This window comes from Leptodactylus fuscus, chromosome 5 (assembly GCF_031893055.1).
Source record: "Leptodactylus fuscus isolate aLepFus1 chromosome 5, aLepFus1.hap2, whole genome shotgun sequence".
Classification (NCBI taxonomy): Eukaryota; Metazoa; Chordata; class Amphibia; order Anura; family Leptodactylidae; genus Leptodactylus; species Leptodactylus fuscus.
In genome coordinates this window covers 88,183,820-88,199,193 of record NC_134269.1, presented here as the reverse complement: position 1 = coordinate 88,199,193, position 15,374 = coordinate 88,183,820, and the positions used below count along the sequence as shown (strand labels likewise).

General features: G+C 37.4%; 1 protein-coding gene across 1 annotated transcript in view; it reads right to left on the bottom strand.

Annotated features, from left to right (window-relative positions):
• Positions 1 to 1,369: 1,369 nt before the first annotated feature.
• LOC142203108 (dual oxidase 1-like) overlaps positions 1,370 to 15,374 on the bottom strand; it is a 64,946-nt gene continuing 50,941 nt past the window's right edge. Inside the window, exons 21-34 of the mRNA XM_075273600.1 lie at positions 14,915 to 15,081; positions 13,825 to 13,897; positions 12,759 to 12,818; positions 12,482 to 12,666; positions 11,140 to 11,370; positions 10,953 to 11,052; positions 10,389 to 10,438; positions 9,211 to 9,338; positions 8,306 to 8,459; positions 7,736 to 7,965; positions 6,962 to 7,120; positions 4,254 to 4,409; positions 3,889 to 4,017; positions 1,370 to 1,843 (exon numbers count right to left, since the gene is read on the bottom strand). Of these exons, the coding sequence (XP_075129701.1) occupies positions 1,721 to 1,843; positions 3,889 to 4,017; positions 4,254 to 4,409; positions 6,962 to 7,120; positions 7,736 to 7,965; positions 8,306 to 8,459; positions 9,211 to 9,338; positions 10,389 to 10,438; positions 10,953 to 11,052; positions 11,140 to 11,370; positions 12,482 to 12,666; positions 12,759 to 12,818; positions 13,825 to 13,897; positions 14,915 to 15,081 (1,945 nt within the window). The 3' untranslated portion in view covers positions 1,370 to 1,720. The remainder of the gene's footprint in view (positions 1,844 to 3,888; positions 4,018 to 4,253; positions 4,410 to 6,961; positions 7,121 to 7,735; positions 7,966 to 8,305; positions 8,460 to 9,210; positions 9,339 to 10,388; positions 10,439 to 10,952; positions 11,053 to 11,139; positions 11,371 to 12,481; positions 12,667 to 12,758; positions 12,819 to 13,824; positions 13,898 to 14,914; positions 15,082 to 15,374) is intronic.

Below are 15,374 nucleotides of genomic sequence, written 5' to 3'. Positions count from 1 at the left end.
TCATTTTTGTGTTTTATTATTTAGTATTGTGATTTAAAGCCTGTATATAAGTGTTGTAAAAAAAAAAAAAAAAACCTTGACATATATTAGTCTTCAATAAAGACTAAAAGTGTATTTGTGAATCAAACCATGACAAATAGGACCTACTGGCTAGTTATTGCAAGTGGCAAGTCAGTTCTAAATGGACTTATCTGCTGGACCTTCAAGATTTATTATTGAGTCAGAGCCTTAGCCTAATAGAAGGTCATCTTGAACTGAGCCGTGCGGAGTGAAATCCTGCTCATAGGTCTCTCTTCTCCCAAGTGAACCTGCTCCGACCTAAGAATTCACTGTAGCAGGAGGATCGATTAATGTATATCTACATCATTGTTAGATAAAATGCGATTATCCCTTTTTATATAGTGATATATATATAAATGTCCATACTGAACTGTTTGAATAGAAATACATCCACAATGAACTGATCTTCAATATGGTTAAAGGTTCCAATTTCTTTGGAAACCAATTCAATGTAATTTCACAAGATGGAAGGCCATAATTCACCCTTCCCCACTGGGTGGTCAGGCATAGACACAAATAAATATGAGCGTTGAATATCACTTTGTGATAACTTGTCATAACACATTATGTGTTCAGGAAACCAGATTAATGTGGGATAAACATATATGGACGGGTCCAACCAATAGGTCAGCCAAGGGAGGACATATCTGTAGGTTCTCAACTTCATCCTAAAGGACATGTTGTAAGAGGAGAAACCATATTAGCATGGAGAGGAGTATCCTTGTTCTGTGCTCCAGTATTAGCAGGAGCAGAGGGCTGTTGGAAAGAGTAGCTGCAACTCCGGTGAACTTGATACCCCTATGTATTGCATGGTTGGTCATTTATTTGAATACATGACATGTATTAATACATTAAGCTGTTATCACCGAGTTTGTTGAGGAGATTAGAAAACCCCTTTAACTCTATACTGGAAAAAGTACATCACAGCCACGCCTGTTTTATAATTGATTTCTTTATTTCAATATCTTAACAGAAACAAGCATACCAGATACAGTCTGAATGTTTACATGGACTTTACTTGGGATAGTCATTCATTATCAGATCGGTGGGGTCTGAGTCCTGGCACCTTCACCAATCAGCTGTTTGTAGGAGCTGTGGAGCTTGGTTGAGCGCTGCAACCACATCATTGTTTACCAAGGACAACCACTATATAATGTACAGGGATATGCCTGATAATGATAAGATAATGCTCATAAGAGATTGATGGACTATCATAAAGGGAGTATATGACCACGAAGAATAGTAACCACACATGAGAACGGTTGTACACTGAACACCGAGTTTGCATATGAAATAAAAGCTTAATTTCTCAGCTGCGAGATTGCACTTTGTCCCAAGAAAGGTGTATTCTATGTCACTAACTGCCCCTACAACAGCACATAAGTGGTTAAGAAACAATATTGGTGCTGGTAATTTCCTTTAACGATAGACTGTCAATTATGAACTGCCAAAAAATCCTCTTAAAAAAAAGCTAAGACTATTATTGTAGCATTTTGTAACATCATGTAATCATATATTTGTCTAATTATACTTATTATTTGTCACTTTGGTTTATAATATTGTCAGTGGTAGTTCTGATAGAAATGGTTGGATGAAACAGGTAACTACAATTTAAATCCATATACTATGTAAATACAATATATTGGTACTATGGTACAAGTTAAAAATTTTCATAGTGATGTATAAAATAGGCCTGGTCTTTTTTGTTGAGTTTCCTGCAGGCATCTTCAACGTTCTTAGTCATGCCTGGTGGGCCACAGCTGAACACGCCAATTTTCTTCACCTTTTAAAAAAAGTAAAACAAGTATTACTTGCATGTCTTGCAGGTCTACCTAGAAAATTTTTCCAAATTGCACCATGACTGTGTCCCGCAGCAGATTTCCATTGGCAATGTCACATGCTTGGATGTGTAAAGCAAGTTGCAGTTATAGACATACCATAAACATAATATTTCTAATACTGTTGAACTGTATAATGCATTAAATATGGAAGCCGGTGCCATTAAAGTCTTTATCTATCTATCTATCTATCTATCTATCTATCTATCTATCTATCTATCTATCTATATGACATTTGGACTAGAATATTACTTTGGTTGTTCAGCTGGCACACCAAGTGTGAGTACATAATGTTCAGTGTTTGCTTTTGCAGCCTGTTGTCTTGCAGTCAGACATGCACTAGAGAAAAGCAGGACCATGGTCATGACTGATCTACTGGGACATATAGAAGATTTCTGCACATAGGTATCAGTTATTATTGTAATATAAGACATAGTAGGATCAAGAGGACAAAATACAGCCTTAGGATAACTGTATGACAATAGGATAATATAGGACAATTGTATCATACTGTACATTTCCTATGGTGGTATTTTTACTTTCACCTCCATGGGTGACAGATTTTATAAGCAGCTATATTTTGTCCAGATATAACAGTGTATGCTGTGTCAGTGATACTATAAATAACACCTTACAATGTACATAAAAGAGGCATCCGCAGTATACTGTATGTGACAATCATTTACAGAAACCATGGCAAAGGTCAGTGCAGTGAAAGTATAATAGCAATTGTAATCTACATATGATGGCCATATGTGCGAAATTTACATGAGAAGCTGCTACAGCATTTCACGTCATGGTAGTAGAAGATACTCAGCAACTAACAAAATACTGTATCAGCCTCTCAGTATCTGCTCGTTTTAGCAAAGTGATAGATGGTGGTAATTTGAACATTTTTGGAATACAAATTGTTAAAAAAGTTGCCTGGAAGGGATTAGGCTGAGGCTGCGCATTACAGAAAAGCTGCTCTGTTTTTTTGAGCCAAAGTTAATAGGGGCTTGAAAAATAATTTGTATGGCTCTAGGAAGCACATACACTTCTCCCTTCTGCTAAATCCACTCATGGCTTTGGTTCAAAAAATTGCAACAAAAAAGCAGGTTTTGCACAACATGTGGCCTCAATCTTAAGGCTGAGGCCCCATGTTACGGAAGCACAGCTTTTTTTTGTTGCAGATATTGTTGCAGTTTTTTGAGCCAAGGCCAAGAATGGATTAAGCAGAAGGTAGAAGTGTAAAAACTTCTTATATATTTCCCAATCCTTTGTTTGCTTTTGCAGCCTGTTGTCTTGCAGTCAGACATGCACTAGAGAAAAGCAGGACCATAGTCATGACTGATCTACTGAGACATATAGAAGATTTCTGCATATAGGTATCAGTTATTATTGTAATATAAGACATAGTAGGATCAAGAGGAGGAAAACAATTGGAGTAATTGCTGGGATGTTTTGTGTGTGAAGTATGTGATAAGTTAACAATTGTAAAATTTGTTATCTTGGAGAAATATTTGATACCATATTTTGATGCTGGCCATGTATTGTACATTAGATAGCTAGCAGACAAATGCTTGTTGGCCAACAGGTACAGTATCTCACCCAACTTCCCCGTACACATGCATACTTGAATCCACCAAGAAGTGCATGTGTACTAAATGACAGAAAGAAGACAAACTACTTCTAGGGGCTTATCTCCTTGAGAAAAATGGATTGGGTAGATGAAATCCAAATGCTTGATTCTTAGATCTCCCAACATGTAATGTGGGGGCTCTGTCAGGAGGTCCCTGTACACATTAGATGATCAGCTTTGTCCATCACAATTTGAAGGTTCTACTAATGCACATCTGATGTGTATAGGCGACTTAAACACCCTGTCATTGATATAAATGCACCTATATACAGTAGGTAGGCTTTCATTATCGAAACCAGGGAAGATGTCAGATCACAGACCAAAACTGACACTGCTGGTAGTATGCTTTTAGGGAACACTATACAATACCTCAGGGTGGACATCTTGCAAGGAATTCAGAAATTTCAGAAATGGTGGTCTCCCAAAATGTGTGACAGATCTCAGCCCAGTCATTAAACTCTTATTCTGAACTTTCTGGAAGTGTTGCTCACAGATGTACTTCAAAAAGAAAAGATTGTATAAGTTATACTTATTATGGGTATGTAAATGTATATATTTAGTTAGGATATTTTAGGAGTAATACTACATATATTGAATCAATGTTGAGACAATTACAGCTACACCTCGCCACTGTTACATAACATTAGTAATAGATATTTGCTATATCTCTGTTAGGAATCCAGCTGGGGTATAATAAATGTAAGATACAAGATAGGATAGAGCAGTATGGTTACCAGCATGGCTGTGCGGAAGTCAAACTTTTCAGTAAGTTGTGTGATGTAGATGTGGACTGATAGAAGGTCATGGCTGTCTTTCTCTTCCACCTCGCGAATGATGTCGGTCAGCCATTCAAACTGCCGCTGAGTGCGTGTTACCCAAATAAAGTAAATCTAAAGGAGAACAGGACAGAATACAGCCTTAGGATAACTGTATGACAATAGGATAATATAGGACAATTGTATCATACTGTACATTTCCTATGGTGGTATTTTTACTTTCACCTCCATGGGTGACAGATTTTATAAGCAGCTATATTTTTGTCCAGATATAACAGTGTATGCTGTGTCAGTGATACTATAAATAACACCTTACAATGTACATAAAAGAGGCATCCGCAGTATACTGTATGTGACAATCATTTACAGAAACCATGGCAAAGGTCAGTGCACTGAAAGTATAATAGCAATTGTAATCTAGATATGATAGCCATATGTGCGAAATTTACATGAGCATTTCACGTCATGATAGTAGAAGATACTCAGCAACTAACAAACTACTGTATCAGCCTCTCAGTATCTGCTCGTATTAGCAAAGTGATAGATGGTGGTAATTTGAAAGTTTTTGGAATAGAAATTATTGTTAAAAAAAGTTGCCTGGAAGGGATTAGGTTGAGGCTGCGCATTACAGAAAAGCTGCTCTGTTATTTTGAGCCAAAGTTAATAGGGGCTTGAAAAATAATTTGTACGGCTCTAGGAAGCACATACACTTCTCCCTTCTGCTAAATCCACTCATGGCTTTGGTTCAAAAAATTGCAACAAAAAAGCAGGTTTTGCACAACATGTGGCTTCAGTCTTAAGGCTGAGGCCCCATGTTGCGGAAGCACAGCTTTTTTTGTTGCAGATTTTGTTGTTTTTTGAGCCAAGGCCAAGAATGGATTGAGCAGAAGGTAGAAGTCTAAAAACTTCTTATATATTTCCCAATCTTTTGTAGCCATTTGTGGCTTTGGTTCAAAAATTTGCAACAAAAACTGCCTTCCGTTTTTCAAAAGGGAAATATTGATGACCTGTCCTTAAGATAGGTCATCGATGTGTAATTGGTGGTGGTCCAATACCTGGGACCTCACAGAACTGCTTCCTGTTGTGAATGACACTTCAACCTCACAGGCCATGTCAATTAGTTACATGCAATATTTTCAGGTCAGTCACTTTGAAGCGAAACTGCCATACCAAGTACAACCCAAAAATAATTTATGGTGCTGTGTTTGGTGTTCAGTGAAGTGGCAACAGCACATGGTACTGTATATTCCAAACACCTTATAGGTGAAGGTACTAGCTGTTGGAACCCCCATTGATCTGATATTAATAACCTATCCTAAGGATAGGTTACCAATATTACAATCCTGGAAAACCCTCTTTAATAGAAGATAGCCCCTTATTCAGTAACCTCATCTATTAGCAAGACCCCAAAGCATTGTAAAGTGTGACTCTAAGTCTGGAGGACCCAGCACATCTCAAGTTTGGTGACGTTGCAGGGGGGCATTGGCTACTGAAGTGTAGAGCTGATCACTGGAGGTCCCAACAACGCCAAGTATTTAGTGTATTGTCAGAGAATGCTTAGATCAAAAAAGATTATAAAAAGTGAAAAACCCCTTTATCATATATAGGACTAAGTTTATATGGTTTTATTTTTTCAAATAATGATTAACATCTAGAGGCGCCAGGATGTCTTCAAGAAACGCTGTATTGTGTTTCGGTGTTTTCCAAATGTATACAATTACTGAAATATAGCCATAAAAAGATGTTACTTTTCGATTCAATCATATTCAATAAATCTCTATATAAATCTCACAGGTGCCGAATTTTTATAGTTTCATTTCACTTCAAAGAGCCAAGTCAAAGTTTGCTATAATTTTACATATACTTGTAATGTTTGTGTGTCTGTGTGGACTGGGAAACAAATTATAAAATTTATGAGAATTTATGAGAATTCTCATACAAAGAAGAAGTGCACAGCATTTGTATCCCAAAATATTTTTTATGGATTTGTAACTACATCTGTATTTAGATGCAAAAAAGGTCAACCATTGGTGGTGCACTCCTCTACAATTCTCAGTCAGACATGTTCTATGTATACAGAAGTAAATAATAGAGATGAGCAAGTAGTACTCTACGATATACTACGGTATTCGAAGTACTCGATCGAGTACCACTCGCTGTTCGAATGTAAAAGTTCGATGCAGAACCAGCATTGATTGGCCGAATGCTATACAGTCGGCCAATCAATGCTGGTTCTTCTCCTACCTTTAGAAGTCTTCTCCGTGCAGCTTCCCCGCAGCGTCTTCCGGCTCTTCATTCTCTCTGCCAGGCATCGGGCCTGGGCAGAGCTGACTGCGCATGTCCGCTTGTAGTGCGGGCATGCGCAGTCGGCTCTGCCCAGGCCCGATGCCTGGCAGAGTGAATGAAGAGCCGGAAGACGCCGCGGGGACGCTGCAAGGAGAAGACTGCACGGAGGATCCAGCCCGACCCTCACTCGTGGACTTGGTAAGTATAATTTGATCGAACGTTGCCTACCCCTGAAACAAGCATTTTCCCCCATAGACTATAATAGGGTTCGATATTCGATTCGAGTAGTCGAATATTGAGGGGCTACTCGAAATGAATATCGAACTTCGGACATTTTACTGTTCGCTCATCTCTAGTAAATAATAATTATATACTCATACTTTCTTGCATTGTATCCTGGCATTGACTGATGATTTGAAGACCAAGTCTTTAAGGATTGAAGCAAATGGAGTAACCCCGATTCCTCCCCCAACCAAGACTGACACTTCAAACTTGTTCCACTCTTGGTGTCCTTCTCCAAATGGTCCATCGAGGAATAGCTAAACAATATGAATTAAATAGATTATTATATAAATACAAAGAAGAAGTGCACAGCATTTGTATCCCAAAATATTTTTTATGGATTTGTAACTACATCTGTATTTAGATGCAAAAAAAGTCAACCATTGGTGGTGCACTCCTCTACAATCCCATCAATAGGATTCACAATTATGATTTTTAAGATTAAAATGTCTAAGGGCTCATTCACATCTGCCTCCTGGCCTCCATTCTGTAGGTTTCTGTTTCCTGCCCGAAACGGCAGGAGACGGAAACTTGCAGGCGTTTTTCAAACCCATTCATTTAAATGGGTTTGAAAAGTGTCCGGCCGTGAGCTCCGGTGAGCGTTTTGTACACTGCGCGGCGAAACCGTTTTTTTTAACCGGACACAGAGTCAGACATGCAGGACTTTGTGTCCAGTTTAAAAGAAACGGTTTCGCCACAGTGAGCACAAAACGCTCACCGGCGCTCACGACCAGACTCGGTCTGACAGGTTTCCGTCTTCTGCATGCAGAAGACCGAAACTTCATAACGGAGACCCGAACGCTGGTGTGAACCGAGCATCACAAGGAATCTCAAAAGTGTAGAAATGTAGAAGAAATATATGTTGTGTATACCTTTGGAAACTTTATCTCTGTTGTGTTGGGGGATGCATAAACCTGTCTAAGGCTTGTTGTCCACGGCCCTACTGCTCTTATGTGTAGACTTAATGTTTCTTCATGGGGAGCAGATGTCAATGTGAAAGGATGGTATTCATCTGTGCCAAGAGACAAGCAGGCAATCCGAACCCATTGTCCAGACTTGTAGTCAAAGTCAGATGGCCGCTGAAACTTCAAGTAAATTACTCCTTCAAATATAGGAAGTAGAAGAAAAGTTACTCATGGATAGATAGACTTAGACTCTCATTAAAGGAATTGATCTAATTTGCAGATATCCTGTATTTTGGCCAGTTTCATTAAATTGTAGACTTCTCTTTTAACTTAAAGTGAACTAACACCTTATACAGCCATATAGATAGATAGATAGATAGATAGATAGATAGATAGATAGATAGATAGATAGATAGATAGATAGATAGATATGCACATATATATATATGTCATGAAAGAATGCATGCTTTGTATCATGTATCATATTGATATTAATATGTGTATAATAAGGTACAGTGGATATAATCTACTACATACCTGAGGGAAGTTGCTTGGCTTCCAGAACTTCTATCTCAATCTTTTTTCTATTTAAACTAATAAGTTTGTCAACCACAAATATGATAACCGGGGGAATAAAAAAAATGTGAAACCTTGGTTGCTGGATGAGTGCAAAACTGCCATGAATGATAGTCTGCAAAACAAACATCAAAACAATGGTCACACATTTTATCATTCAACAGCCATCAAATAAAGCAATGTCTGATCATTGTGGCCATTATTTTCTCACATTCAATAATTTTACGGGATATCTTTAACCATGCTATACTATAATTAAATTTTGGCAGGATTGCAAGTTGTATTATCAATGCAAAATGACCTTGGAATCTAAATTAATCCTTGAAACTAGAAGGGCATATGGATGTCATAGCTCAAGACATCACAGTATACTTGAGAGCAGTAGGACCCAGTGGCTATTATTCTGCTGGATTTTACATAACTATATTCTTAAAGGCCTGATGACCTACCTAAAGGGTAATGCCATGAACATCTGATGGGGCGGGGGTTTCAACAACCGAGCCCCACAATGATCAGCTGATCTGGCTATGTATGGGTGCCAGAAACTACTGCTGTACTTGTATAGGAGCAAAACTGCATCCAATCCGTAGTAGCTGGATCAGCTGATCGGTGTGGAGTCTGGATGTTGGATGCTAATGGCTTATTCTGTGGGAGAGTTTTGAAGACCCCTTTGTTTATTTGTATGTTCACCATGTAATATTTCATCAATAGCTGCACCAATTTTCTTTGGCAATATTAGCAGGATCCTTGGAGCGGATCTGTGGTAATCAGCTGATCAGCATAAACGCTGCATTTTAGGGGTTATTCAGACTGGACAATATGTTCAACTTTATCAAAATATTTATAATATCACAATACAATCTTACCAAAATATAGAAGGCCACATATAGATGATGAATGATCCAGAAGCCACGAAAACTGACACGTCGGAAATAATAGGTAGAAAACACATACATGAGAGCCATGACTGCTAGGAGCAGGACTCCAGTCATACCTGTTGGTACAATAAGGATGGTATCTCAACTACTTATTCAATATCAGTGACATATATTGCAGATATTACTGATATTTTACATTTCTTATTTAAAAAGCTGTTTATGGATTTTATTGACTTGCCTAGGAGCTGTATACAGATAAGGAGTCCTAGTAGGGGCATATGACATATGAAATTTCCACAGTAGATGGAGTACTGTACGTATATGTCTACCCTTACTTGAAATATGGTTAAATTCTTCAATTTACCATGAAACCAATTCAATACAATATTGCAGCAAATTAGAAATATCCTTGATCAACTACAACTTACAACCACAGGGTGGCCACAAATAGAAACATATAGGATAGATCTCTTGTGATAGAGCGTCATAGAATCATGTTGTTTTGAAAAGCTGGTCATCTCTTGACGAACATGTCCACCAAAGAGGAAAGGTAAAAAAAAAGGAAAAAAAAAAGAACACATCTATAGGTTTGGTTTATTATACTTACTAATGGGAAATTTGTAGCATATTTGCATGCCTAAATTACCCCCTCCTCTACAGTTACACAATGTAGAAAGAGGTTACTATCATATTCCTATACCTGTGTAAATTGTACTTACATTTTTACTGTATAGTAATGTAATTTGTGCTAAGTCAATCCATAACTACAATATGTAATACACCAGGCAACCTCAGGAAACTGTCTTAAGTATGAAAGAGATAAAGCAGTGAGCCACGCCACTCTTACAGACTTGTGCAATAAGGTCAGGTAAACATGAAACTTCTGTCAATCTAGGCTGGGCATTCATGTTACACTGGAACTGTCTTGCATAAGGAAACAATTTTTTACTAATCTAGTCAATGATACTTTAAAAACATCCATTCCTGACCTTTGACCAATGAGACTAAACATTCCTTGCAGTGTGTAATAATGTGATGACGGCCTACATAATATATTATAGGGATAGGTTTATTGACATTGCATTCATTTGTGTACACATTTTTTTAACTACTGTGTAATTGCTAGAAAAAATTCTGAAGAAAAGTTTGACAGGTAAGTGACTCACCTGGTACAGACTCAAAGAACCACCAATAATATTTCTGGGGAAACTCCGATCTATAGAAATAACGCAATCTCAGATCATTATCAATATATTGCAACATTTTCAAGTTATAGTAACTATTTCCTTATCTAAATATATGTTATATTTTAATCATGTGAAACGCATTTCTGCAATGAGTTTTTTTTTTTCAAAATTGCAATTCTGTTCTTGTTAAGGAGAAAATTCAAGTAAATTCAAATTTAGTAACCGGTTGTAGGAGAAACTACTGTACAGTATCTGTCATCTTGCAGACTGTTTCCATTACATGGGTTGCCCTTTCAAATGGAAACAAAGCAGAGGACCTCTCTCTATGACACCCATATGTCCAAATAGGAAGCATGGACAGGTGTTGTCTTCATGAGACAACTTCAATAAAATTTAGCTCTGTAATTAAAATTAAAGAATAAAAAAATAAAGTATGTCAATATAAGGTTGTGTTCAGAGGTGGACCTACCCTGTAAATTGGTGGCAATAACCTTTTGTAGCTAAAATAACTTAATTTAACTCACAGGCAAAGGTTTTACATACCCATTTTCTGAGAACACCGTCGGGAAAAGACAACTGAGGATACTAAGAGGAGTGATTGAGAAGATGTAGACATTGACTACATGACCAACTGTGTGAAAAACTAAAGGAAACAAGAAATTAACAAATTCCAACAAATACGCGTAATCTTGGGCTAATGTGCACATTACTTTACATGAGACTGACTTACTGGAAAGGAGAAGAGCACTCATGGCGATCCAACGATGGAAGTCTACAGCAGCATCGAATGGGATATATCGATTCAAGAAGGTCTCTCTCAGGAAGGTTATAAGATTTCGGCACATCGTCAAAAGTATATAGGAGAACATAAATGAAATGCTGGCAGCTGAACCTCGAGAAACTATAAGCCCCACATACGTTGTGTCAGAAATTCCAGTTCCTGGAGATGCAAAACCGTAATCTGTGGATACAAAGATATGTCAGATATTGATACAGTGTTCACTAATAATATTACAAATTGACATAGGATTATCTTGTCTATATTAACCATCATAGTCTTTAAAAAAAAAAAAAAAAAAAACTCACAAAACCAAAAGGTGAAACTTGATGCTCATCGGACCTAATGCAAAATATACAGTATAGCATGGCTACCCACCATTTGTTATTTATGATACTGGTATCTCTCTATGTCGTAGTAACTCTTCATTTGGGCTCATTTCAGGCATTAGGGCCAGGGCATGTCTGCTCATAATAAGGTCCTGTTATCATTTAAATACAGAGAAACATTTCCAGATGACCACCCCTTTGAGAGATCTCGTCACTTAAACCCTTCTCACCGGAGGGATTTTTCAATTTTAATTTTTGACCTTGCCTTCTAAACCCCATAACGTCTTTATTTTTCTATTCACAAAGCCATATGAGGGCTTAATGTTTGTGGGACAATTTGTTCTTCATAATGGAACCATGTATTATTCTGTACAATGTACTGGGAAGCTGGAAAAAAAAAGTCTGAATTGGGTGGAATTGGAGAAAAACTACATTTGTGTGACTTTCTTACGGCCTTCGTTTTTGTAGCGTTCACTGTGCAGCCAAATTGACGTATCACTTGCTTAAGTACAATTGTGGGTGTACCAAATTTATATAGTTCTATTTACATGTTAACCCCTTAACAAAAATCCAAAACTTTCTAAAAACAAATGTTTTTTTTCTTAAAGTCACCATATTCTGACACCTGTAGCTTTTATATTTTGCCAACTGAAACTAAAATAAATATAAAAATGTATAAAATAATGTTAGGGTGCGTTCACACGATGTAACGTGGAGAATGATCTGGCACGTATACACGGCTGCAAAATCACGGGCGCAAAATAACGCGGCTTATAAGCTCCTAACTCCCATTGAAATGAATGGGAGAATTTTGAGCACGTAATCTGCCGGCACGTGTATACGTGCCAGATCACGCTCCACGTTACATCGTGTGAACGCACCCTTATGCTACAAAGCAAACCAATTTGCCTTAGTTATCTTTACACATGCACTTTCTGGAATAAATGTCATATTTTCATACTTACAGTAACCTCTTTCTGCAAACAGCCCAGCTGATATTCCATAGAATATTATCAAGCATACAATATGACGCCGGTAGTTTTCTATGAGTCGCTTAAATTGCTGAATCTTTTGTCGGATTTTGCTTGACTCGTATTTCCCTCTGCTTGCTGTAGTAAATACATTCGACTGATTTACCTTGTACTTATTCCTATTCATGGGACATACAAACAGGGAGATAGTTAGAATATGATAATACTGAATCTATGTCAAAACAAAACGTATAGTGCCAGTTACACATACGTTCTTCCATATCTGTTTCGAGGCTTTTGGTCTACAAATTCCGTATTGTTTTCATTGATTCTGTAAAGAGAAACAGTCAATATCTATTTATTTGGTCATTTGCGTTAGAAAGGTATTGTAGAAACAAAGTGAAAGCCATAACAACTATATCAAGAAATAGCTTTACATTATATCCTATCACAAATCACTGCTTTATCTGCTATCTCTGTCTTGTCCCCCTGTACTAGTAACAGGGGACACCTCTCCTAATTCAGGTCCACCTTCTTCTGATGATCTCATATTCTTACTTTCCATACAAACTATGCAAATCATATTAACTTTCACTGTGTTTGCCGTCTTCTATCTCTTACAATGAATATACTATATTCCATTTTTTTCAGCTGGAAATCTTGGTCTACTCTTAGATAATCTGCTGTCTCTCTGTGAAAAAAAAAAAGATGGCTTCTATTAATAATCATTCCCCTAGAGGCAAAATGAGCTACTGTCTTAGTAAGGGCTCGTTCACATCTGCGCCCGTACTCCCTTCTGCAGGTTTCCGTTTCCTGCACAAAACAGAGGCAGGAGACGGAAACCTGCCGGCATGTTTCAATCTCATTCATTTGAATGGGTTTGAAAAGTCTCCGTCCGTGTGCGCCAGTGAGCGTTTTATGCGCTCCGCGGCGAAACCGATTTTTTAAAACCAGACACAGAGTCGGACATGCAGTACTCTGTGTCTGGTTTAAAAAAAAAAAACGGTTTCGCCGCAGAGTGTATAAAATGCTCACCGGCGGTCACGGCCGGACTCGGCATGACAGGTTTCCGTCTTCTGCATGCAGAAGACATTTTTATTCATATGCTAATTTGCCTTCTCCGTGCACCTGGGAGTCTCAGTGAACATGTGCTCCATAAGGTAAAGGAAACTGGCATGAGTTATACATGAAATCTATGCCAATTTATGATGTAGATTTCAATTAATGCATATTTTGTGCCAGCAAGGGAATTATGACTGGTGTAAGAAATTCTAGTTTTAACAAATTCCATCCATAGTGCTTTGGTTTCAAGAATATACATGTCGTTCACATGTTACCTGTCTTTGGTTCCTTTGTCTATAAATGAAACCTTGCTGTTAAAATTGTGACTGTTGACTTTGTCAGTAAATCCTTTAAAAAGAAAACAGATCACATTTGAGTACCGGATATATTACACAACAGTCACACAGTAATACAATAGATTAGATATAATAGACTGTTAACATTCTCAAAGAAATGTGACAGGTGAGGAAAGATACAGTGTATTTAAAACAGATCTGTCAACTTAACATATTGCCCTTTATAAATCATACTTGTATATTCAGGATAAACTGTCATATATTTGTACATAAAGAGTAACACTATTTCTGGTTATTATATCATCTGAATTCTGCATTATTTATTAATGTTACCTTCCGAAGGGTCTGTCTGTAGTTTGCACTTCTTTATGATTGGTTGAGTCGAGATTAGCTGCCGTACACTGTATAATGTTAGTAGAGGAGATTCTGCTCTATAACTGCATCTTTTTCACTTAGAATCTGCCCCAGGACCATGCAGGACATATGTAGATAAGTACTTGCATGTAATGATGTGAATGAAGTACTTTGGTTGTGATGGAAAGCTCCTATTTAGGTCCAGCATCAGACTAACCTTAGTTTTTATCTCTCTCTCTGTTTATGTTCATTCTTTCTCCCTCCCTTCATTATTGACTTCTATAGAAATGTGTTGTCTAAGGCATATGATATGCAGCCCATCTCAAGATGCATATAGCAAAAATTTTCAGAGTGAAAATCAATTTACTTTGTGTCACAACTGTGCCAAAATAAAGCGGAACACTTTTGTAATGATTCCTTTTTAGAATTTAATTCATATTGTTAACAAGAGGTTAAAAACTGAAGCATTTTCTGCACCGATCCTTTAGTGGAAAATGCATTGCATTCAACTTGCAAAAAATGCTGTGTGAATACTCCCAAAACCCGGTGTAAGTAAGTGCAGCGTTTTTATTGGGTTAGTGATCTTGATATTAATCTTGACATTACTAATTTCTGATATTAACTCTTTGTGTTCTAAACTAGGACAAAGGATTTGGTATTGTTTCCAAACTTATTGTGATACAGTTCAGAACATACATGCATAGGGCCTCCTTACCACGAAGTGTCATTTGGTTTAAAATATTGGAATGTTGCTTAAACATAGAGTAAAACTGTTCCCATGTGATTTCTTGGGTGGACTGAAGCCCATCCTTAATAAACATGCTCTCAATAACTTGCTCAATTTGATTTTGTGAAAGAAAGTTAGATATTTCATTGAAGGACCTAAAAGAAAAGAGAAATAATGAAAAGTATTATTAAATATTAGAATATTAGCATAGTTTACTTTTGTAGTTTGTAGTAACTACCCACACACTTTTCTGACCTGAAATCTACTACTCTGCATGTCTTTGTTACTCTCCCACATGCTCAAAGGGGTTTACTGAGAGCTTTACAAATTAAACTAATTACAATATAAAGGGTCCACATCTGTTAAATCCCCCACTGCTCCTGCACCAATGCTCCAGTGATCCCTGACAGGCTTTCTTTAATTTTCTGTAATAACCTGATGTATACTC